Source organism: Staurois parvus, unplaced genomic scaffold, assembly GCF_062004578.1.
Source record: "Staurois parvus isolate SC_StPar_1 unplaced genomic scaffold, SC_StPar_1.0 ptg000436l, whole genome shotgun sequence".
Taxonomy (NCBI): Eukaryota; Metazoa; Chordata; class Amphibia; order Anura; family Ranidae; genus Staurois; species Staurois parvus.
In genome coordinates, this window is record NW_028318232.1 from 7025335 (window position 1) to 7051225 (window position 25891).

At 40.1% G+C, this 25891-nt stretch overlaps 2 protein-coding genes across 2 annotated transcripts in view; both read left to right on the forward strand.

Moving 5' to 3' along the window:
• Positions 1–8166, forward strand: part of DESI1 (desumoylating isopeptidase 1) — a 65262-nt gene extending 57096 nt beyond the window's left edge. Inside the window, exon 6 of the mRNA XM_089687720.1 lies at positions 632–8166. Coding sequence (XP_089543846.1) covers positions 632–725 — 94 coding nt within the window. The 3' untranslated portion in view covers positions 726–8166. The remainder of the gene's footprint in view (positions 1–631) is intronic.
• A 5972-nt stretch (positions 8167–14138) lies between these two features.
• PMM1 (phosphomannomutase 1) overlaps positions 14139–25891 on the forward strand; it is a 74054-nt gene continuing 62301 nt past the window's right edge. The window contains exon 1 of the mRNA XM_089687721.1: positions 14139–14259. Coding sequence (XP_089543847.1) covers positions 14179–14259 — 81 coding nt within the window. The 5' untranslated portion in view covers positions 14139–14178. The remainder of the gene's footprint in view (positions 14260–25891) is intronic.

Sequence of the window (25891 nt, forward strand, 5' to 3'; positions counted from 1 at the left end):
TATTGTTCCACTACCCCTTCCCTCCTAGATTGTAAGCTTGAAAGAGTAGGGCCCTCTTACCCCCCGTACGCTGTCTCTTTTTGTTGTACTGTGCCATGTATTGTCCCCCCTATTGTACAGCGCTGAGCACACCCTTTTGCGCTATATAAACTCGATGTAATAATAATAATATTAATCTAGGTGAAACAACAGGTGACTGAAATTCATTATGAATGGAAAAACTAAATTTCGAAGAACAATCCTCTGGAGAAACCCCAACAGCATGCAAAATATGAAGCATCTCTGTTTCAGATTCTGCTGGGAAAGGAGACAGTGGGTGTTTAAAACAATTATGATTAGGGGAAGCAACAAATTAGTCATAAATCCCTATATAATAAAAGGGAACCCTGCCTTAAAGGAAATATATATATATATATATATATATATATATATAATATTGCATACATTCTCGATTATAGGTAAATGTGATCAAGTGAAATTCCCCTCTCCTTTTTGAATTGTAGTGACATTTCCATCCTAGGCTATGATTACACCATGTCATTGATATTGCATATTTGCCGTCCTAAGATTTCTGTCTTCCGAATTCAGATATGTTTTTATTTTGTTTCTTACAATTTTTTTCCTTTTGCAGACCCTTTGGACAAGCACTCCGCCCTTTCTTGGATTCCATTCAAATTCAGCCACCTGGAGGTAACAATTTTAACAGGCAAAGTGGTCCAAGTTAACGAAGTGGAATCGGGTTCAGCGTGGGCAGCACCCCACTTTTTAATTTAAAATATTTTTATCACCTGTTATAGACCCATATGTGTTTTTTGTTTCATTCCATTTACCCTTTTTTTTTTTTTTTTTTTTTTTTTTTAGCAAGGACCTGAAACAGTACTGAGAAGGCTCATGATTTTTCTGTTATATCATAAAGTGTTTTCATTTTAACTGAAAAAAGTCCCCTTCTTGAGACCCTTCGGTTTAGTAACTCAGAGGTATGCACACCTGCTTAAGTCAACAGCAGGACTTTGATATTGCTGCTATTGGGCATGTCCATGAGTCGTTGTACCTGAGTGGACAAGCTGCTATACCAGTTTTCACCTGCTGTATGATCTCTAGGATTGTGTGCCTTTAAAACTAATGGATGGGGGACATGCCAGAAGTAGTTTAAAGTGGATAACCCCTAGTATGTCCTGTTTGTTACCTCTTCTATAGTGTTAAAATCATCTGTATGCCTTCAATAGATTGTAAAATAATAGATCAAACTGCTAATATTCTTATTCTTGTAATGGTCATAACTATGAGAGAATTAACTGGCGTATATTGGTTTTGTGACCTAGTCCAAATAAGCAGTACAGCTGTAAATATTACATGTGACAATATACCACATGCAGTATAAAGGTTGTCATGGGCGGTGGTGTTCTTGAAAGCATAGTGTTTGAACTTTGCACCTCCTTTAAGCAATTTAAAGTACTTCAAAACAGTGCTTTAGGCTGTTTTTTTTGTCTGTACCAAGGTTGTTTTTCTGCAGGTTAACCTTTATCTTATTATCTTGTTTACTGGCTCTGATTCATTGGCCATAAGCTTTTCAATAATTTGATATTGCCTTTCCTTGGATTTCAGTATATACATATCCAAAAGGCTAACAAAAATAATCTGCTCTCCTACAAAATCTACATCTCTGATGCCTCAGTATTTGCTATCTGCTTGTGCAACTTATTCTTTAATAAGTGCCCAACAAAAGGTATGTTCCCATTTTCCTCTACTGGAGAATGAACAAATTCTAGGTTGCAGCAAACCTGACTGAAACAGCGAGAGTGACACCAATCTTACTGGAAAACCAAACACTGCCTATTTATTAATAGCAGATTTAATTCCAGTAACTAACCTTTCTTACCTTCTGTGACTATAATATAGATTTTCATGTGTCTAGGCATTTGGTGTTTAAGATGGATTATGTACTTTGAAAGACCCAAACACACAAATGTATTTTGTCAAAGCATTGAGTATTGGTTTTATGTGAATATACTGTAGGCACTGTCAGCCCAAGACATTGAAACACATCTTGCCCCTTCTCCTTTCCATGTTTACCACTTGTGGCATAGATGATGGATCCCTGTGGCACTTAAATTCTTATCAATGATTACTCCTCTTTACATTTCTGTCATGAGGGAAAAATGATGACAGCCAGGGTGCTGTCTGCATGAGCCGTTACCGGTTTTGAGACTCCACACCCAGGCATTTTTGACACCGTGATATGCCCATTGCTGTGTAGTTTATCGTGGGCCCTTTGAAGTCTGATGCTGATGTGGGGATGGTTTAATAACATTGCATTTTACATCAGATCACAGTATCAAGTCACAGTTGTATTGTTTTTCTCTAAAGGAATAGAAAGTACTTTTGGCTCTATATCTACAGTGAGCATGCAAAAATCACTGTATAGTAAACTAAATGTGTAATGTATTCACAAAATGGCCCCAAGTGTGTTTACTTTGTGACTGGATACCAGGTTTCTAGATAAAGAATCTGATACCTGTGCTTCACTCTATGTATATATTATTCTAGAGGGAAACAGGATTGAGGTAAGATACAGTATTAACTTCAGCCAACATGATATATTTGAATCAAGTGGGCAAAAACATTATGTCCTATGTTGTGCCTTATATTGTGGGTGATGTAGCCCCCCCCCCCCCCCCCCGCTTCAGCCATGACAAATGTTGGTCTGAGCCAAACTTCCTGCCATGACACTCCCCCAATTAACGTATAGAGTTACCTTCAGCTTTATCAATCAAAGAATATACTGTATATCACTCAAATTGCCACACCCATACTGTAATGTATAGTGTATCAAAACAAAGAAAAAGGAAATTGGACTTTACTAGCAATGAAAGGGAACACATAAATCATATATAAAAATATCATCTTTTATTTAAATGCTCGTTAAAATAGCCTGAGTTTCAAGCTAAGATACAGTTGCAAGAAAAAGTATGTGAAAACCTTGGGATTACGTGGAGTTTTGCATGAATTGGGCATAAAATGTGCTCTGAACGTCATCTAAGTCACAACAATAGAAGAACACAGTCTGCTGAACATAATACTACACAAACATTTAGATGTTGCCATGGTTTAATTGCAGATAACATGTAAACATTCACAGTGCAGGGAGGAAAAAGTATGTGAGGCCCTAGCTTAATGACTTCTCCCAGAGCTAATTGGAGCCAGGAGTGAGCCAACCTTGACTCCAGTCAGTGTGATGATATTGGATGTGTTGCTGACAGCTGTCCTGCCCTTAAAAAACACACACCTGTTTTGGGTTTACTGGTTTCAAGAAGCACTGTCTGATGTGAACCATGCCTCGCAGAAAAGAGCTCTCAGAAGACCTACGATCAAGAATTGTCACATTTTGAATGACAATTTTGCGGTCAAGCAACATTGTACCCATATGAAATTTTTATAATTTTTTTTCACACAAATAGAGCTTTCTTTTGGTGGTATTTAATAGCTGCTGGGTGTTTTATTTTTTGTGCTATAAATAAAAGAAGAGCATTTGAAAAAAGGTTTTCTTTCTTTCTATTATAAAATTTTGCAAACAGGTAATTTTTCTCCTTCACTGATGTGTGATGATGAGGCTGCATTGATAGGCAGCACTGATGGGCACTGATGAGGTGGCATGGATAGGCAACATTGATGGACACTGATAGGCTGCACTGATGAGGTAGCACTGGTGGGCATTGATGAGGAGGCACTGATAAGCAGCACTGATGGGGGGCGTTGACTGAAGGCACTGTTTGGCAGCACTAAAAGGTGGCACTGATGGGAGGCGCTGCTGGGGGGCACTGCAGGGCACTGATCATCACTGCCCTGATGTTCAGTGTTAATCTCCTCTGAAAGCTGCTGGCTATCGGCAGTACTTTCCTCCCGCTGTGACAACGTGAGGAAAGTGTTGCCGATAACCGGCAACTGTATTTACTCTGTGATCTGCTGTGCCGTTATACACAGCTGATCACGTGGTAAAATGCCGCTTTGATTGGCTGTTTACCTCATCACATGATCAGCTGTTTCCATTGGACACAGCGATCACGGAGATCGCCAGGTATGCGCATTCTGGGAGGACATCATATGACGCCCTCCCAGAACTGGTTAACCACGCTGTAGCTGTCATTCGGCTATAGCGCGGTTACCAAGTGGTTAAATAAACATAAAATATAACATAAGGGAGTGAGTTTTTCAGTCATAATCACAAAATGTCATGCAGTTGTTTGTTCTTAAATATATCTTAGCTTGATACTCAAGCTATTTTAATGAGTATTTAAATAAAAGATTTATTTATATATATATATATATATATATATATATATATATATATATATATATATAATATTTCTGTGTTCCCTTTCATTGTCCGTAAAGTCTGAATTCCTTTTTCTTTGTTTTTTAACCTCGGCCTTTACAACCACTTTAAACTGAAAATTAATTTGGGGTTTAATATGACATCCCCAATTACTGGTAATATATAATTAGGCTACTTTGAGCTAAAGAGTAACCAGGGCCAGAATTCTGTAGAGCCAACAATAGCCTTTGGCCTGGGGAAGCAAGGCTACCAGTGGCTGAACACACACCCACCCCTCATAGTTGCATAGTTGGTAAGGTTGAATAAAGACACTAGTCCATCTAGTTGCAAACTGTCAGTAACTTACTCCTTTTTATAATATATTGTACATATATTATACATGGGTATAGCATATAGCAGATATATATTTGTCATTCACTCTCCCCACCCCCAGTGCAGCATGGCTAGGTCTTCATTAACGCTTTACATCTACATGTGGCTATTTGTTTGTGGAATTGTGTACTGACCTGCATAGGGTCTGTGTACCTAGTGCTGACAGAATAGGGCAACAGTTTGCTGAAGAGTGGGAAAGCAGTCTCTTTCAGTTTTCACCCACAGACTCTATATGCCTTGTATAGATATGGCATTGGATCTGGTTAGCTTGATGCCAAGGATAGCCCATCAAATGGGGTTTGAGGGGGAAGTACAAAACAATTGGTCTAGAAGGAGAGGAAGTAAAAAGTATTGGAGAATTGATAAACTCACTATGGTTAAATAATTTACTATCAGAATCATGAACCTGGAACATGCATGCCAACCAAGGATATCAGAATTCAATATATACATTTTGTCAGGGTCAGTGACTTAGGAAGTATTGAAGCCATTACAACTGCAAGACGATATTGCAGTTTTTATTTTCAGAAAAAGAGGTCAGAAACGACAACCTCCATTCTCTCACAACACAAGTATCCTTTAAGACAGGGGTGGACAACTGTGGCCCTCCAGCTGTTGTAGAACTACAAGTCCCATGAGGCATTGCAAAATTGACAGTTGCAAGCATGACTCCCAAAGGCAGAGGCATGATGGGACTTGTAGTTCACCAACAGCTGGAGGACCACAGTTGCCCACCCCGTGCTTTAAGGTATAGAGAATGTTCACTTAGCAAAGTGAAGCTGTGTTAACTTTGAATACCAAAATATGTGCAGGGTAGTTTAAAAAAACCCGGAATAGGATTCTTGAAAGAAATAGTGCTTGTCCTGCTTTAGTAAATCAGCCATTTAAGTGAGGCCATTTGTATTTGATTATTGGCTTTTTGGGTTTGTTTGTTTTTTCTTATCTAAAGGCTGTATTGCTATGTCAATATATTGTTACTGGTCATACAGATTATTCTGTACAGAAAGCCTTCTTGGGGTCTGATGGGTGAGAGCAAAAACCAGACACATTTGCCCCTATTTATTTAATAATGCAGTTTTCAAGTCCTCAGAACAATGAAATACCATTACTGCTATAAATTACTGCTCTTAACAAGATATTCTTTCCCTTTTTTAAACAAATTGGATGTTTTTTTCTGTACTGAAACTTCATTGCCAAATGTAATACCATATTGCACTTTAAAGTCTGAAGAAAGTTGTCACAATACTGCATTGTTTCAGGGTGACAACACAATATACCTCAGTTTAGTTTTTCTAATTGTGTAAGTCTTGCTGACTGTGCCCATATGATTTTATATTTTATTTTCAGACTTTAGCGCATTTTGGAAGTTGTGATGAAATGTTGAGAGGCAGAAGTTATGAAACTTGTGAACTTTCTCAGACAGGTCGAAATGAGATTTATAATTTTTACAGAGTTTGTGATTTTATACTCAGGAAATTTAAATTTATTAAACCGCAAATAAATGCACTTTAATGCCCCAAACCTTTTTTAGTAGTATATTGTTTCATTCACCAGATGACATCTTTTGATAAAGGTTCAGTTCACCCAAAAACTGATATTTCAGTTTTTTTTGTAGATGATGTAAAATTTTTACCTGCAGTTTCCCATATCTCCCTGGGACATCAGTGGTGGTCTGTGAACCTGCTTAGGCCATGGCAAGGGTGTCTGATTCTCTATGTAGAGTTGTTAATATATTTTATAATCTTATGTACAAACAATTTGATAAGTGGAAACACTCCAAACGTGGGCAGGGCACCCAAATTCCAAGGTCATTGGAAATGAAAGATCTTGCTGCTGAAATTCCTAAAACTAGAAGACCGATAAGACAGTATTTGATTTGGTCCACGGGACTTCTTATAAATGAAGTAATAATTTTAGGTCAACTAACCCTTTAAAGTTTCACACCAGCCTCATTTTTTTAGAAATAGGGCAGGGAGGAGTTCAATTTTATGTTGGGTCTTTACTGCTGCATGTGATGACATTAAGATTTTCCTCAGTTCTTGTCCTTGAAATGCCTATACAATAGATTGGGGGTGTAGTAATCACCAAGACTAGAAGGCATGGGTAGCAATTGTAACATTGTCAAACATTTCCCACTCCACTAAAAAAGTTGTTTTGGTCTGTATCCCCTTGGAAATTATGTCCCATCTTTTCATGTCTTGACAGGAAGAAAGGAAAGTGTCCCCAGTGTGAGCAAAGATGAAAGTAAAAACCTAACAGAGGCTCTAACTCTTCCCCACTCTATCCAAAATGAATAAAACTATTTGGCTGGTGTAGGGCTTTAAAGCATAACTAGGTACCTGACATTAATTCGTTATAGGATTCCATAACATCCTGTTTTCCTATATTGACTGTTCCAGTGTGTGAAATGAAATACATGATATATGACTGCTTAAACGGTTTTGGTAGCTTACTAGTTAATACCCACTACAAATGGGTAGTTAATACCCACTACTTACATTAACCATATGATAAACTTATGAATTTATTGACAACTTTTTCCCTCACTATGTATATTTATTATTTCTTGTCTCATATTTGTACTGTAATATAAATCAAAATGTAATCCAGTGCACCAAAGCAGGTCTATCACCAAAAAAAGCTTGTTAAGTCCCAGGAAATTGGAAATCTGAGCAGTGGATGTACATCAAAATAAATTTCTTTTCTGTCATTGCTGTCTGTAGCTCCATCCTCTGTGTGGCTTGTGTGGTAATGATTGCAGCTCGAGGAAAAACACTTTCATTCACAAAAATACACGTGGATAACAGCACACACCACCTTACTACACTTGTCTGAGACAGCCTAGTGTAGTACTTGGTTTGTGCTATTGTCAGCTTGTGTTTTTGTGAACAGAAGCCCTCTTCTCCAGCTTCATTCACAACATAAGCTGACAGTTTCTACTCTCTGTGCCCCGAGTAATAGGCTGCAGATTTAGATTCTTTGTAAAGTAGAAATGAGATGAGGAGACAGCACAGCAATGTTCTGTGTGGCATATTAGAAGTAGATGGTGTGGGCTCTGTGTGTGCTGCCCGTCATGCCTCTTCTCCTCCTGGGCTATCAATTAAAACTCTGTCTCTGTTGATCTGTATGGTCAAATAGCTGTATGGGTGGGCAGGGCTAGCTATCCAACACCACAGTTCAGCAACCCCTGCATGGATTTAGATGGGGACAGGTGCTATGTGCACAGGATCCCCATGGTGGGCAGGAGAGGGGGGGGTGGGTTTAACTAGCTCTATTTTTTTTTCTGGTGAAAGATTTTCTTTAAGCACTTATAATATAATCACATATTGATTTGAATACACTGTTAATGGTGTAGTTTTTGTTTTTTACATACAGTATAACTTTTTTTTTTCTATTGTGCATCTGTATTAAAATCTTTCTGTGTAATTTTCCATTAAATAAACTTTGAATGTGTAATAAAATATATTGTAATATCTCAATATGTTTGTTATTACAATTACGTATGACAGCATAAACCAGATATGTATAACTTTTCAATTCAAGCCTCACGTACACAGCGGTTAAAAACACCTCTTTCAGGTGTCTGGCTTTTTTTTCTTCTTATACCTCTGAATGTAGCTGCGTGTTAGCTAATGTGTCTATGCACATACAGGCATTTAAATCTGTAGCAGCATCAAAACAAGTGCCCCAATCTCTTGTTTCAGGAGAATATTTGCACTTTTTACACATAAAATGGCCTTAATGCATTCTAGTAACTAGAATAGATGAATATTCTTGCCAACAAAGAGATTCTGTGCATATGCTTCTAAACACCATACTCCTGTAAACGTGTATAACTACACATCAAAACTAGCATTTTTAAGCTTGATTTTTCTGCTAGCTCGTGGCAGAAAGATCCAGCGTAAATAGGAATATTTTTATACACCCATATGCATGAGGCCTAAAATTGGCAAATGCAAAGCTTCAGCCAGCCTGGACAGCCAGAAAGGCTAAAGCTGGTCTAAGAGGGATCAGAATATGGCTGGTTCAGCAGGAACTGGCTGAATTTCAATTCATCTATAGCCATTCCAGCTAGAGAAAAGCAGATCTATCAATTGGCTTCTCTCAATCAGGAATGTTGGAAAATCTTCTTTCGATCAGTGATGCTAATCTGCAGTGTAGAAGGTCTTAGAATTGGCAAGGGAGACTGACTAAAAAAAGAATAAGTGAATAGAATTAGTTTCTATTCTAGTAATCTGAATAGGGCTGTTATATAACAATGAACCAAATAAAATACTATATGTCCTTTAAAAAAAGTAATTCGAGTTATATTAGACAGTTATAGGCTAACATTGTAAACTGATGGGTAGAAACACTGCTAAATTTGGCATGGGCATCAATGACTCCTGGCCACAATAGGGTTATATGTTTGTTTTTAATCCTGTCATTACTAAACATATTGACCTAGATATGCTAATCTTCCTGCATGCTTTCTTTGTCCTTTGGAAAGTTAACTCCTTCATGCAATTCACATAGAAGAGGGGGGTTTCACAGTGAGAGCAACTAAACCTCCAGCTTGTGTTGTACAAAGCCACTTGGCTTAGTAAACTCTTCTCCCCCAAGGTCAGAGGATATTGAAAGGATGTAAGGAATGTGCACATAGCAACACATTTAGGGCTGGTTCATGATGCACATGCAGAAATGCAGATTGTAACGCAAATGTATTTCCATCCTTTTTTACATACACTAACACACAGGTCATCTTTTTTTTTTTTTTTTGTGTTTGTATGAAAGATTGCATTGAAGTTAAAGTGGTTCTAAAGGCATAAGGTTTTTAACCTTAATATATTTTCTGCATTAAAAAAACTTCCATGGTCTGCTCCCTGCTTAAATACTTACCTGGCCCCTCTTTCGATTGAGCGCTATGCCCATCTGCAGAAGCACTACTCCCTTTCTGTATTCTCAGGACACAGAGGCAGCAGCGGGAACCATTGGCTCCTGCTGCTCTTCAATCAAATTGAGCAGGGGGTAGGGCTGAGCCTTGCTGTGTGTCTATGGATATGCCTTACCCTGCTCCGGAGCATGCCTGCAGAGAGGAGGTAAGGGGCTGCCCTGTGCAATATCATTGCACAGAGCAGGTAAGTTTAACATGTTTTGTTTTTTTGTTATTTTTTTATTCAATTAAAATAATAAAGTATGCCTTTACAACCTCTTAGAGAAAAAAAGGTCTACAAAAAGATAGTGCTGGGACTTTTTCTTTGACTGTGCTTTGTTTTTTGGTCTGAACAGCCTATATAGATATCAGTTAATTTTTAGTTCTCCCTACTATTATCTGTTTAAAAAAAAAAATGAAATGAGCAAACCTGTGTAAAGGTAGCACAAAGCAGTCTGAAGAAACAGGCAATGTTGTATTGTTTTAGTTTATATAAAAAAAATTATGTAAGAAATAATTTGTATGAATGTTTGTTCATGGATGACCATTAATTCCATAGAGTTGGAATTTTTCTGCTAACAGTTTTTTCATCTTTATGTACACCTGCTATAGTTGACAGGCATAGAGAGAGACAATTTTGCCTCTTTTTGATGTGGTTCATGTCACCTTAAAAAAAATAAAACTAGTTGTCATTTCTAATCACACTGTTCCTAATTTCATAAAACAATAGTGTGGCGCTAAAATAAAATGTATATGCAATAAAATAGTGCAATGCAAAATATAGCAAACTCTTATGTGTCACCACAAATTGAAAAAATAAAGGAATCCAAATTGAAGCCAAAAACTGTCAATTCAGTGGTTCTTTGATTATGAGGGAAATGACAGATGTGGATGTCGAACGCCACCAAGACTTAATGATGAACTACACAACACCTCGGTGTACAACAAAGGGATGATTACCAGAATCATATTACCCCCAAGTAAGAGTGGTCAACCTGCACTTGTATATCAATCCAAGATAACCAGCTTTCCTCAAAACCACATGTCAAACAATGGTACGGCTGCGTTGTATCAGATCACTGTGCATATATACTCAGTTGGACATACAGTAGTATTATGAAAAAGACAAGCTCTCATAGTGTATTCCTGATTAAAACACCAATTTAATGTTGTAAGTGCACTTACAATGAAAATATGACAATCAGGTACTTCATATGATAAAAACGGCTCATATTCCAAAATTCAAGATGCTGCAGCGGGATTACGTATGCGTAGTGGCATGTGTTCCGTCTCTGCCCTACTAGTTTTCTCAAATATTGACATCATCAGAAGCAATTTGGTTTTCTATAGATACCCTAGAAATTCAAAAACTTTTCCAGCCTTGGAAACTGTTGATAAACTATTTACACCTTCCAAACATTTTGTAACCCAGTAGCCATTTTAGAAGTCCTTTTATTAAGATTAATTCATCTTAACCCTTGATCCTTTATTGTCAATATTTAAAAAAGTGCTGACGATTCCTACAGGAGATGCAGCAGTGTTTAAAGAAGAGATCAAACATTAGGGGCATAGATTACACTCATAAGTTTCCATTCAGGCTGATCCCTTATTTGTAGAGCTCTTAGAGCTACCCTACACTGCTGAGTAGATGGGTTAGTGAATATCTCCTGTCAGTGAACATGAGGAGAACCCTTTGGTTGAAAAGTTGGTGTGTGGAGTAGGAATGTAAAAAGCTACTTATGTACATGCCCTTCAAGGGTCAATGTTACTTCATGGCTGCATTGGACATCCTGATCAAGAATGTCACTGGTGGCCTAGGCCTTCCTCCCCCACACCTGATGCCAATAAGAGTTCCTTTTTGTTACTTCCAGGCTTCTACATCTAAGGCCAAACCCAAGGCAACAGCCCTATTTAACCACTTGACAACCAGGCTATAGCTGAATGACGGCTACAGCGCGGTTGTCCAGTTCTGGGAGGGCATCATATGACATCCTCCCAGAATGCGCACCCGGCGATCTCCGTGATCGCTGTGTCCTATGGACACAGCTGATCCCATGACCAGATAAAAGGGCAATCACAGTGGCCTTTTACCACATGATCAGCTGTGTCCAATGACACAGCTGATCACAAAGTAAATATAGTTGCAGGTTATCTGCAGCACTTTCCTCACGCTGCCACAGCGTGAGGAAATCTCCACCAGGTACGTGATTGTCAGCACTGTTCTAAAATGCCCGCACCTCAGTATATGTGCAGAGTAATCTCTCAAAAGCTCAAGAAATGCAATGTTAGATGGTCGCTGTTGTAGATTTTAACATTGCTGAAATTTTTTTTTTTTTGTACTTTAAAAGATACATTTGAGAAATATGTTTTATAACTCATGTTCTCCTGTTTGCAAAACAAATCATATAAAAGTGTAAATTCTGACATGTCAAGATATGAAAAATTATGGATATCAGTATAGTTTCATATCTTGACGTGTCCGATTTTAGGTTGTAAGTTGCAAATTAGCTTTCAAGGTTTGCGTAAAATCTGTATATTGCTTCTTCGTTGAAAGATGTATGCCAGGCCTTCCACTAGTGGGTTTCCAACAAATTTCATTGTGTCAACCCATTCCTCACTAGTCGTTCTATCTACACCTGGGCAGAAATAAATGAGAAATACCAAGCCCCTCATGCTGAACTTTTCCGATTCCTACAAATCAAACATTGGTTGACTTCTGTGCTCGCTGATAAAGATCCAACGACCCAACTGTCCTTGTCCGAACATATCTGTCATTGGACGCCCTTCTCCCCCAAACGTATATCTATTCTTTATTCACAGTTACTGTAAACTTCTATATTCATTATTAGCCTGTCCCTTCCCAAGGGACCCGTGACATGTCCTTTGTCACCTGAAACCCCTGGGCCTCATCAAATACCAATTTAAACTGGCTACCTACAGTATGTACTACTAGCGTCAAAACAAACCATAGCGAAAGATTGGATACAACAGTTCATACCTTTTACAGACGTTCACCGCCACCTAGGTTTCTTTCATTAATGAAAAGCTCTCCAGCATTCCTTTGGATACCCATGAGAAATTTCTTAAAGCGGAGTTCCACTCACTCTGTAAAAAAATAAAAGGCAGCAACTGTAGCTGCTGACTTTTAAAAAACAGCCACTCACCTGTCCCACGATCCAGCATTGCCCCTCCCGCAGCCCGTTTCACTGGCCGACTTGTATTTCAGGTGCCAGCATCTTCAGTGTGGGCACCCGGCTGTGGCAGCTTGCAGCTTCGCAGCCGGGTGCTCACTGCGCATGCGCGAGTAGAGCTGTGCTTCCTGAATGGCCCCGTCGTCTTCTGGGACCTGTCGTGTCCCACAATACTTCAGGGAGGGAGGGTAGGAGGACAACTTCCATTTCTGATTTCCTAGGTGATCGCAGCAGAAGTGGGAGCAGGTACCTGTCAAATTTGGGTACCCGGGATGACCCTCTCGCTCCCCAAAGGTGCCACTCCTTAATGGGGAGCGGGGGACCAATCGTTGAAGCGGAACTTCCCCTTTTGGGTGGAACACTTCTTTAAAATATGGACTCCTTGGGTCCAACATGTCCTTCCTTCTATATCAACAGACAGTTTCACATTGCTATAATTACAAAGACCCTACAACCTGGGTTTGAGCGCTCTTGACGTCCTCCCTTCAGTTTCTTCTCGCTCTTTTACTCCCCCCCCCCCCCTCCTTTATTGGCTCTCTAGCAGGAATGATTTGCAGTTTGTTCTTATGTACTCCTTTGTTTGATTCTATACTCTATGCATTTTATACACTGATATCTCTCTCACCAGCGCCTGATCCCATGCTATAGGCATATGGATCCTCTTCTGTTTTCCACACTGATTCATTGTTATGACATGGTTAATGTACTTCTTGACAGACCTTCTATTTTGTCACTTGTTATGGTTTTGCTATTATACATGACCACTTTTGTCATAATTCTACTTGTACAAACGATAGTGGTTGCAATTGTATCTTCTAAAAACAAAATTTTTCAATAAAAATCTATTGAAAGGAAAAACGTGTGCCAGTTCTTACAGCTTACCTCTTCATCAACAGTGACTATCTTACATTTCAATATAGTGAACACGCACGCTTGCAGAAAATTGTTAAAACAGAAAATGTTTGCATTACTGTATCTTAGAGTAAAACGAATCTTTAATGCTTAGTTATGTACTTGTATTTTATATTGGAATCTACAATAAAATAGTGCCTGGCTTGTGTATTTGTCAGTATCACATCAGTCTGCTCAGTTGAACTGATCTTTTTGCCAGTGAAATACAGTAGGTGTAAGGTCACAGTCTTTTCCACTGAGTGAACTTTAACCTAATTGGCCTCAGTGTTATTGTAACATGCTGGAGGAAGAGAACCATGATACGTGACTAGTGCCTTGTTTGTCACTACCAGCTGACTATGAGGAAGTGCTATAATTGGCCAGTGACGCCAACACACCTCCCTCCCCCCTGAACCAGCCCCCAACCCTCCCTTCTTCCATTCATTGCATAGGCAGCAGCCTCTGCAGATGGAGAAGCAATGGCAGAGACACAGTCCGCAAAGCATAGGGACGCACTGTGTCTTTTTGATGTGGATGGAACGTTAACCCCTGCCAGAAAGGTACGTGAAAACTCTGCGTAATGTTTCATTGAACATTTTATTCTTTCATTATCCTATATGTGTTTACTATACATATTTACATTCAAGGTTAAAGCATCATGCATAAACTTCAATTCAAGCGTATTACTTATGTCTGCAGAAGTATCAGAGTATTGTTTGCACTTAAAGTGATATCATGTAATTGTTTCCTGAAATTAAGGAAAATGCAGGCTTTCAAGGCACATGTGGTTTTAAAGTGACAACGATACCTGTATCTCCCCAAAATAATCTTTACACGTCCCCTACTTAATGCCCCTGTAACCTACTTTTCATGAAACTGTTTCTTATCAATTTATCTTGCCTCTTAGTAATGTCCTCTGTGAGATCCCAGTCCTATCCATTTCCCTCTCGCTTTCATTTGTTTGGAATGAGCATTACATGTCAGTCTTATGCACTGCTCTATGCCCACTACAAATCCCATAGTCTCCAGGCCATCTCCAGTTAGAGACGCTGGCTATGTTCCAACATACAGTGCGACCATGAAGAATGAACGTAGCCACCCTCTAACTGGAAGTCGAATCATAGCTGCAAAAAATAGAAGTTTGCAGATTTAGAATGTAATATTTTTTTTTGCATTTCAATAAGTTTGTTTACTTTCAAGGAAATATAACAACAAAACACCCATGTAGGGGCTTAAGGCAGAAGATACAATATACATGGCCAGCACAGTGGCTAAATGGTTAGCACTTCCGCCTGGCAGTACTAGGGTTGTTGGTTCGAATCCCAGCCACGGCAACCACCTGCTTGAAGTTTGCATGTTCTCCCTGTGCCTGTGTGGGTTTCCTCTGGGTACTCCAGTTTCCTCCCACACTCCAAAGACATGCTGGTGGGTTAATTGGATCCTGTCTAAATTGGCCCTAATCTGTATGGATGTAAGTTAGGGACCTTAGGTTGTACTCCCCTTGAGGTTTAGGGACTGATGTGAATGTACAATATATACATAAAGCGCTGCGAAAATTGACGGTACTATACAAGCACCTGTAATAGATATAGGTGGTAAAATATAGTCAACAAGGCAGATTGCATGGGCTTTAGGATAGAACAGAGATATCCACTTTTGCAAAATTACAGCCCAGGGGACCACTTAAAAGTAAAGGAAGAGATGCTCCTGCGCTTAGGGATGGATTCAGTAATAATTAGGACCACATCACCAATGTCCTGGAATATGCACGCCTTGCTGCCCTCAAGAGACCGGGGGAGTCCAAATGTACTGAATAAAGAAAACAAACCGGGCGCACCAGCCCAGTGCATTACCTTAAAAAATGTATTTAATAAAAGATATAAGAAGGTATTGTACTCACAAAATGACAATACAGTCAAAGGCACATTATAATGGAAGAGCTCTGTCCAATCCGCACTACCTGTCTGTCCTCATTGGGAACTATGGACTTCCAACTGGCTAATGCGTTTCGAGGACTTGCCTCTTCCTCAGGGCCACCCAATAGTGACAACTAGTTTTGCCCCAGAGCATACAGATGGAGTGGTTTGCAGGGTTTGCATAAAGGGGAAGAACTACTGAAAGTTAGAAAGAAGAAAAGGGGAGTAAGGGTATGTCCCCCATAGACTCGGGTCAAGTTATATAAGCGAAGAAGATTACAAAGCTCCCAAACTGGAAGAGTTTAAAGAAGGTAGTGCATTACGGAATTTTAGTTGCGAGTCATTGATTGCTTGACAGTTTCTCATTGATTAACATGTAATGGTCTTTAACAGCTTGAAAAGGGACCAGGGTTTTTTTTTGGCCCGTGCTATCAATTGCTTAGCTACCAGAAGAAGGTATATATATTGTGTTTTTGGGAGTAAAGGCCAGGGGTGAGCTGGTGAGGTAGGGCTACTCGCACATCCCCAGGGATTATTAAATAAAACAAGAATTTTTAATATTTTCAACCAGAGTTTTGTTTTGTTTTTCTTTTTGGATTTAGATAGAGTGGTGAGGGGTTCGAACCCCTCTCAGGTTTTTATTTCTGTCTATGTAGGGAGATTAATTTATTTTATTTGGCCTTTATGACCACTGTTTTTGAGATTGAAAACAATTTTGTATCGGAAGTAAAGGGTTAATGTTCCATTAGAGATACTTGAGGGCATTTCCCTCCCTTTGGATTTTCTCTTATTTTCTGTTGTGGATACAGAACACAAATTGCAGGGAAATCCTGTAGCTCCTGAACAGGACATAGATGGCATTTAAAAAAAAAAAATACCTGACAGAGTTTTAAAGGCTGCACTCCGGGAAACCTTAAAACCCTCCCAGGCACTGGGGCTGTGCCTGCACTACAATGGTTAGCTGCTTGTTTATGTCTAGAGCAGGGGTCTCCAAACTATGGTCCTCCAGCTGTTGAAGTCCCATCATGCCTCTGGGAGAATTGCCTGTGGCTGTCAAGAGTCTAGCAAGGCCTCATGGGACTTGCATTTCCTCAACACCTGGAGGGCCATAGTTTGGAGACCCCTGGTCTAGAGGATAGTGGTGGACTGTTCTCAGCATCCTCATGTTCAAGGTAGGGCTATGGTCACAGCATCGGTCTTGATGATGTCTAAGGACACTAGACTGCCAGACCATAGGGGAGAAGAGGCTGTGGGGACCTGTCTAGCAGTGCAGGATAGGGTAGTAAAAGTACTTTACCAAGTTCCCTGAACATAAACAAGTGGTCTGGAGTTCAGCTTTACCCCTTCCTGACATTGTAAAGCATTGTGTATCATAATAAATATATTTTATTACTTTTTCGTAAAATCCTATTTTTACCTTTTTACATCCTTTTTCATCTTAGTACTGCTGATCTTCTGCAGCTTCTTCCTTTTCATTAACTTCATGTCTACATGCATTCACAACAGCAACAGCTGCACATCATTTCTCTGACCCAGATTCCTGATAGCGACAACCAAGTCTGTGCAATTGTATAACGACTGCGTATAGTGTGCATCGGAATGGTGACAACGCAAGGGAATGGTCAGAAGACCGTTGTCACCATATAAAAGTAAAAGCAGGAACAAGGACCTTTATGACACCATCCTAAGTATTATATTATTAAAAGCCCCAGATTTAAAAAGACTGAAAACAATTGTTGAAAAGATGTTAAAGTGTATCTAAACCCAAGAAAATAATTTAATATATTGCAGTTTGCCAGTCCTTTTAATGTGGTGGCTGCTTCCGTTTTCTTTTCTGCAAGGTTATTTATTTATTTTTGCACAGTGATCCTGCCACTAACACAATTTTCTGACCTAGGGTGACAGTGGTCACTCACTATACTTAAGGAAGTAGCATTGGCACCCTAAGTCAGGAAGTATGTTAGGACTAGGGAACACCTCTCCAAAACATTTGGGGCTGGGGTTCTGTAGTTTACAGAGAGCAGAAAACAATGCTATCTGATAACATTCAGCAGTGATAGAGGGCCCAGGACCAGGGGCGGACTGACCATTCGAGCTCTCGGGCACTGCCCAGGGTCAGTAGGGGGCCCCATGAAATGCCCCTGGTACCTTTTTATAGGCTTTTTTTTGGTGTGCTTTGAGTGTGGACAAGGAAACGGGCCCCATGAGTTGCCAGTCTGCCCCTGCCCAGGACATAATCCACTCACAATATTTCACTCACAAAAATGCTTTCAATTATATATTTGCATATAAAGTTGAGGTTACACAGACCTTTCTCCGGGTTTTCAAATTGAAGATCTTCAGATTTTCAAATTGTACTTTGAGATCAGTACATTCTGATCTATCTTCCTCCTCTGTAGCTGTTACCTTAGTTTCCCTAACTTATAGGTGCAAAGGACATTCTGGTGCTTTTCATGGCCCCATATTGGCCCAGTTGAATCTGATACAATCACCTTCTCTAGCTAATTGTTAGGGTTTACATACACATGAATATGTCAAAGCTGACATGCAACTTTAGCAATCGGGCCTACATCTACTTACAGCAGTATTAAACCCAAAAGCAAACATTTAGGCTACATTCACACTGCTCCATCACAATAACACGGTAAAAACGCATATTCATTTCCGATGCATTTTTCACCTGTGTAAAAAAGAATGTGCCACCGCAGCTGCATTTTTGATGTTTTTTTTTTTTTATTCATTTCAATGAGGAGGTGCGTTTTTGTTGCATTTTTTTTACTGCACCAAAATTGCATCAAGCAGGACTTTTAAAAAAGGCAACTGACTGGTGTGAAGAGCTCCATAGGGTTTAAAGGTCATTAATTTTTCTTCCACTTTTGGTAAGGTAAAAATAAAACAAAAACTGATCAATGTGAAAGCTGACAGATTATACTGCAGCTTACCAATTCTTTGATGCAATGGCTGCATTAGCTTACTTTTTTAGGCTTTCTTTTTCTTTTTGTTCACCTGGTGATCTAGTTAGGATGTCTGTTGTTTTTCAACAGAGCAAGCTGTGCTGCACATGTAGAAAACCATTTAATACAAACAGGGGTGCTTAAAAGGTTCAGCTTCTATTTATTTATGTAAAACCTTTATCCCAAAAAGATCAAAACTGTAGCTGCAACTGCTTAAAAAATGTGAGCTGAAGTTTGGCTTTAAACTTTTAGTCCATCTAACGTTACCCTCCCCCAAACTGACAATGTTGCTGTCCAAAAGTGTCTCTGTTCATCCAGAGTGTGGGTACTCTAATACAGGAGGTGTGTTAGTGGGCCAATCACCAGATAAAGTCAGGGGAAATAAAAACTTAAAAATAAACTAATACAGCCAACACATCTAATGATTAGTAAGCTGCAATATCTTTCATTTTTTGTTTTAGTTTTATTACCACTTTAAATCTGAAGTCTTTTCAGATATCCAGATATTGGGTACAATTCACTAAAGCTTATCGCATGAGTTAAGTCAGGCACATGACCACACATCGCATGCGATACTGAAAATGTCAATTCACTATTGCTAGTATGCGGTATTTACCAAAAATAGCAAAAACACTCGGTAAATACCGTATAAAAAGACCTTAAAGTCAAATCACACAAGAAGATAAATAATTAAATGCATCCGGTAATTAAGTAGTGGTCCAGGCATGCGGTATGTACTGTAGCTGTCAGTACTGTCATGGATTATCAAGGAATTAGTGGCCACCGAGCACCTAACAACCTGTGAGTCATCATCTGTCAGCAGGGTTCCCCACTGACAGCTGCACATAAAAAAAAATTGTTGGCAATTAAAAAATAATTTTAAAAAACAATGCGGGGTCCCCCCCCATCCATACCAAGCCCTTCGGGTCTGGTTTGGATTTTGAGGTCAGGAAAAGGGACGAGCGAGTGCCCCCCTCCTGAACCATACCAGGCCACATGCCCTCAACATGAAGGTGCTTTGGGCAGGGAAGTTCCCCCCCAAAGCACCTTGTCCCCATGTTGATGGGGACAGGGGCCTCTTCCCCACAACCCTGGTCGGTGGTTGTGGGGGTCTGTGGGTGTGGGGCTTATTGGAATCTGGAAGCCCCTTTTAGCAATGATTGATTTGATTTGATTGATTTATGAATGATTATGGGGTACATGGTACTGCTACCCATTCACAAAAAAAAAAACTGTAGTGTGAAAAAAACAGGAGACAGGCTTTGACAAGTTCTTTATTAAAAGAAGGAAAATAAAAGAATGTCTCCCGAAGTCGATCATGATGCCCGCCACCGACCTTAAAAAAGAAAAGGATAAAAAAAGGCTCAGCTCCCGACGCTGGTTCCTGGCCGTTTGACTGCTCCACTGGCTTGACAGTTCTTAAATATGTAAGGGACTGGGCCACCCCGTCACATCTCACATGTGACCCCACCCCTGTGTGACATCATTCACCCAGCATGCCCCAGCAGATGATGTCACATGGGTGATGTCACCGGGTGGCCCCACCCCTTACATATTTAAGAACTGTCAAGCCAGCAGAGCAGTCAGATGGCGGGAGAGGAGCCTTTTTTCTTTTCTTTCTGGTCGTCGGTGGCAGCGGGCATTGTGATTGACTTTGGATTTAGATTGGGGGACATTCTTTTATTTACCTTCTTTTAATAAAGGACTTGTCAAAGCCTGTCTCCTGACTTTTTTTTCACACTACAGGTTTTTTTTTGTGAATGGGTAGTGGTGCCACGTTCCCCATACTTATTTACATAGGGGGGCCCGGGATCTGGGGGCCCTTTTGCTAAAGGAGGCTTCCAGATTCCGATAAGCCCCCCCACCCGCAGACTCCCACAACCACTAGCCAGGTATGTGGGGAAGAGGACCTTGTACCCATCAACATTTGGGCAAGGTGCTTTGGGGGGAGCCCCCTGCCCCAAAGCACCCCCCATGTTGAGGGCATGTGGCCTAGTATGGTTCAGGAGGGGGAGGTGCTCGCTCATCCCCCCCCTTTCCTGACCTGCCGGGCTGCATGCTCGGCTGGTACCAGGTCTGGTATGGATTTTAGGGGGGGCCCCTATGCCATTTTTTTTTAATTTTGCATGGGGGTTCCCCTCAAAATCCATACCAGGCCTGAAGGACTTGGTATGGATGGAGGGGGGGACCCCACGTCGTTTTTTAAATTATTTTTTAATTGCCAGTAATTCTTTCTTTTACATTCAGTCAGTGGGGAATCCCGCTGACAGCTGAAACATTAATGAATGTTTTTCACTACTAAAATACCGCATGACTTGATAAAATAACTCGTGGTGTTTTAGTATTATTTTTTAGTAAATTCAAACGTTCTTTTTTTAAATGCTGTGCGGTATCCTACCGCATACTCGGATGCAGTAAGATACCACTTAGTGAATTGTGCCCATTGTGAGGCACAGGTTCCCAGGCTTATATGTGTCACTTAGGTTTCTCATTTACACATTTTTGTTTTCTCAGATCTTAATATGTTCTGGGTCCTGGAAACCAAAGCTTTCTGTGGAGCCCAGAGGAACCCATGCACAAAATAAGCGTTCTCTGAATGGCAAGGAGGGGCATACAGGAAGAGGTTGCTGTGTAGGAGAGTCACAAGTCTGTTGTTGGAGTGCTGGAAGTAAAGCAAAAGTTATACTACTGGTGCTCATTGAAAGTGTAAAATGTAAATAACAGGCAGTGATCCAGGAGATGGCTTACAGCTCCACAGATTTACCTATTTGTGACCCAGCAGATTTTTTCTCCAGCAGTTCCTTAAAATAATCCTTGGTGATCACAGCATGGAGGTTCTTTTTCAAACATCTTTCTGCTATAGAGTGACAACATTCTGTCACTGTTTTTCTGAGGTGCATGCATGTAGAAGAGATATGGCTGCAAAGAGGCTATAGGAGATCAGCAACAATGAGATGCAATAAAGGAAGACAAAAAGGGAAAAAAAAAATGTTATTTTCAATAAAGCCAATTATCCATGATGCACAGTGTTTTTGCATGTTTAAATTTTATTCAGTTTGTTTATATCTGTTTTGACTCTGACTTCCCAGGACCTATTAGGTTCATCATAACTATTTCTCCTTCTACCTGGCCAATGATGTATGTAGTGTGCCATGGCAATCAAAGGGTTAAAACAGGCTCACAACTGCTAGAGAGCCCCTTTTAACTAAGAATGGACCCCTGTAGTGCTGAATTTCAGTGTGGTGCCTAGCTTTGGTGGAAAAGTAGCTTGGGCACACTGTATTCCTGATCTCCATATGCAGCACACAAGGAAGATATCAGGGGTATATTTAGAGTCCTGATGTCATATAAAATATGACTGTCGCCCAGTGGCGTCCTGAGGCAGGTGCAGGGGTCGCGGTCCGTACTGGGGAACACCGACCGCACGGGGTGACACCAGACCCGCTCCACAAAAAGGTAAGTTGTAAAGCAAGCCGACGATCCCCGCAGGATGGATCGGATCTGCCGATTGAGCATAATGGATCGGATTGCGATCCATTATGCTCAATCCGCAGATCCGATCCATTCTGCGAGGATTGTCAGAGGGGGTGTCACCAAGTGTTACCGCACTGGGTGACACCAACCCTAGGGACGCCTCTGCTGTCGCCGCCCATGTATACTGTCTTATAGGGGCTTGTGACAGTAGCTGAAACTAAAAAAAAACAAAAAACAAAGTCCAATAAACTATTATATAGAAACACCATACACAAAATATAATAAAGTAAAAATACCTAAAAAAAACATAGATACCACACCCACATATACATACACAGAATTAGGACACATACTGTACATACATAAGACTCCTACTGTGCTAAACATATTAAGTAGTCCCATGCTTTAGAAACATAAATCAATTTTAGGGAGTTTAATATCAGTATACAAGTTACCTGCAGGAAACCAGAGAAGAGAGGGTCTATGAAGGTTCTAGGCTTGGATGGACGGCTGGATTACTCCAGAGTGTGTAGAGGACCAGATGGGAAAGCATTGTAATTTACTGGAATATTTAGTGTCAACAAACATCTTTAAAGAGTGCCTTTAATGGATATACTGTAAGGTATGTCATCTGTATTGTGGAGGAAGCTAGAAAACATTGGCAATATTAGTTGGGGCAGTGATGTAGGCTTTGAGACTTTCCCAGAGAGGGTCATTGGATTTGGCATTAAAAATGAAAATTTGTGCTACAGTCATGGCCAAAAATATCGACACTCCTGCATTTCTGTCAGATAAACACAAATGTTTAGCCATTCTCATGTTTATTTCTTTTGTTTGTATTGGTATGACACAAAAAGTGTCAATCCCCTGTTTTGTAGTAGCAGTGACTTTAAGTGGGCTGTAGAGATCACAAATGTGGGACAACTGATTTTGTAAAGGGGCTTTAATGACAGTGACTTCAAGCATCCCCATGCCACATGACTGTCTCATGTAAGATGTTCTTCAATCACTTCTATAAAATGTCTGTAGTCTCTGTCTATTGCAGTATGCCCACAGTCTCTTGACCGTTTTCTGTATCTAATAAGTGTACTAACCATATTGTGCTGGTTAAGTATCTAGTAAGTTGACTGCAGCTGTTTTAAATTCTCATTGCTGAAACTGGCAATTCCTTTGGGATGACACAGGCATTTGAGGACACTTCTTGTGGTTTATAATGGTTTGACATTTTTACAGCCAACATTCTAAATGTCTCCTTCTGAGACAGCGGTATCTTTCTAATTATATACACTATATTGCCAAAAGTATTAGGACAGCCCTCCAAATCATTGGATTCAGGTGTTCCAATCACCTCCATGGCCACAGGTCTATAAAATCAAGCACCTAGGCATGCAGACTGCTTCTACAAACATTGGTGAAAGAATGGGTCACTCTCAGGAGCTCAGTGAATTCAAGCCTGGTACCATGATAGGTTGCCACCTCTGCAATAAGTTCATCCATGAAATTTCCTTGCTACTAAATATTCCACGGTCAACTGTTAGTGGTATTATAACAAAGTGGAAGCAACCCAAAAACAGCAACTCAGCCATGAAGTGGTAGGCCACGTAAAATGACAGAGCAGGGTCAGCGCATGCTGAAGCGCACAGTGCGCAGAATTCACCACCTGTCTGCAAATCAATAGCTAAAGACCTCCAAACTTTGTGTGGCCTTAAGTTTAGCACAACCATGCGTAGAGAACTTCATGGAGTGGGTTTTCATGGCCAAGCAGCTGCATTCAAGCCTTACATCACCAAGTGCAATGCAAAGCTTCTGATGCTGTGGTGTAAAGCTTGCCGCCACTGGATTCTAGAGCAGTGGAGATGTGTTCTCTGGAGTGATGAATCACGCTTCTCTGTCTGGCAATCCAATGGATGTGGCTGGATTTGGCGGTTGCCAGAAGGATAGTACTTGCCTGACTGCATTGTGCCAAGTGTAAAGTTTGGTGGAGGGGGGATTATGGTGTGAGGTTAGTTTTCAGGGGTTGGGCTTGGCCCCTTAGTTCCAGTGAAGGGAACTCTTAAGGCGTCAGCATACAAGACATTTTGGACAATTTCATGCTCCGAACTTTGTGGGAACAGTTTGGGGATGGCCCCTTCCTGTTCCAACATGACTGCACACCAGTCCACAAAGCAAGGTCTATAAAGACATGGATGAGCGAGATTCCATTAAAGTTCACATGTAAAGACAGGCGTCCCAATATTTTAGGCAATACAGTGTATGTTAAATTTGTTAAAAAAAATAAGCCTACTCCAGTTTTGTAAATGCTCAGCAGTTATATTTGTATGTATTTTGATGTATAAGACTTACCCTAGATGTATGTATTTGCAACTAAATTAACCTCGTTTGGTAAAATGCACATTTTGAGCCTGAACATTACTTAGAATCATAAATCTTCTCATAGTTGGTAAGGTAAGACATCAGTCCATCTAATTCAACCTTTGCGGGTGTGTGTGTATATTTATGTCTCTACCACTTCCCATATTCCAATCATTATATATTTTCTGAAATGAGAGAACCTAATGATTCATTTTTATGAATGATGATGATTCATTTTTATGTCGCACAGTATCTGCACAACTGTTTTACATGCCTATATTTTCAGTAAAAAGGTTGACTAAAATTAGTTTTAGTGTACACAAACACAATATAATTCCAGTTTTCTTTGTAAAATTAGAAAGATGAAATTGTGTTGAATAGATAGATATAAATGTCAACCCATAAAAATTGTGTGTGTTCATGAAAAAGCTGAAAATTATGATAATTAAATTGTCCATAACTGACACTTTAAAAACCTTTACAGCTCATCCACTTAGAATTAACCATAAATAGCCATAGAACTATTCATCTCACTTCAGCATGCATGATGATGCCCAAACTGTGTTACCTGATCACTGTTCACATACGAGGTGTATGCATGCATGTGTGGGTGGCAGGTGTCCTTTAATTTTTTATTTTTTTTTATCTTTTAAATTTATGTCATTAGATTTTTTATTTTTTTTACATTTTACTTTATTACCATCACTTGACTCAAAATATTGTAGCATATGATAGCCATACAGCTGGAATTTTTAGGACAGCTGTATGGCTATCTTTCAGTACATTGAGAGACCTTAGGAGCTATAAAAAATACCATGAGATTCACCCTGCCAGCCTTGGTTTTCAAGAAGATATTGTATAGAGAAAGTACAAATTTAGCAGCAATTTTTTTATGTTTTTCTTTAAATAACTGTACTTAATAGACATTATCATGTGTTCGGTGGACATGTGTTATGCCCTGCCAGATTGTCAAAGGTCTCTCCAGGGACAGATGTTACCACCAACAATGTCTGCTTCCCTTTTAATTTAGGATGAGTTTTGCTGATAATCAATAGGAAGGCCAAAGAGTCATTCTATGACTTAAACCAGTGGTTCTCAATCTTTCTAATGCCGCGACCCCTTAATACAGTTCCTCATGTTGTGGTGACCCCCAACCATAAAATTATTTTCGTTGCTACTTCATAACTGTAATTTTGCAGTGGGAGGACTAGTGCCACATCATTGGTGTCAGTGGAAGGAGTAGTGCCCCATCACTGATGTCAGTGGGATGAATAGTGCCCCATCGTTGGTGTCAGTGGGGGGAATAGTGCCCCATCGTTGGTGTCAGTGGGGGGAATAGTGCCCCATCGTTGGTGTCAGTGGGGGGAATAGTGCCCCATCGTTGGTGTCAGTGGGGGGAATAGTGCCCCATCGTTGGTGTCAGTGGGGGGAATAGTGCCCCATCGTTGGTGTCAGTGGGGGGAATAGTGCCCCATCGTTGGTGTCAGTGGGGGGAA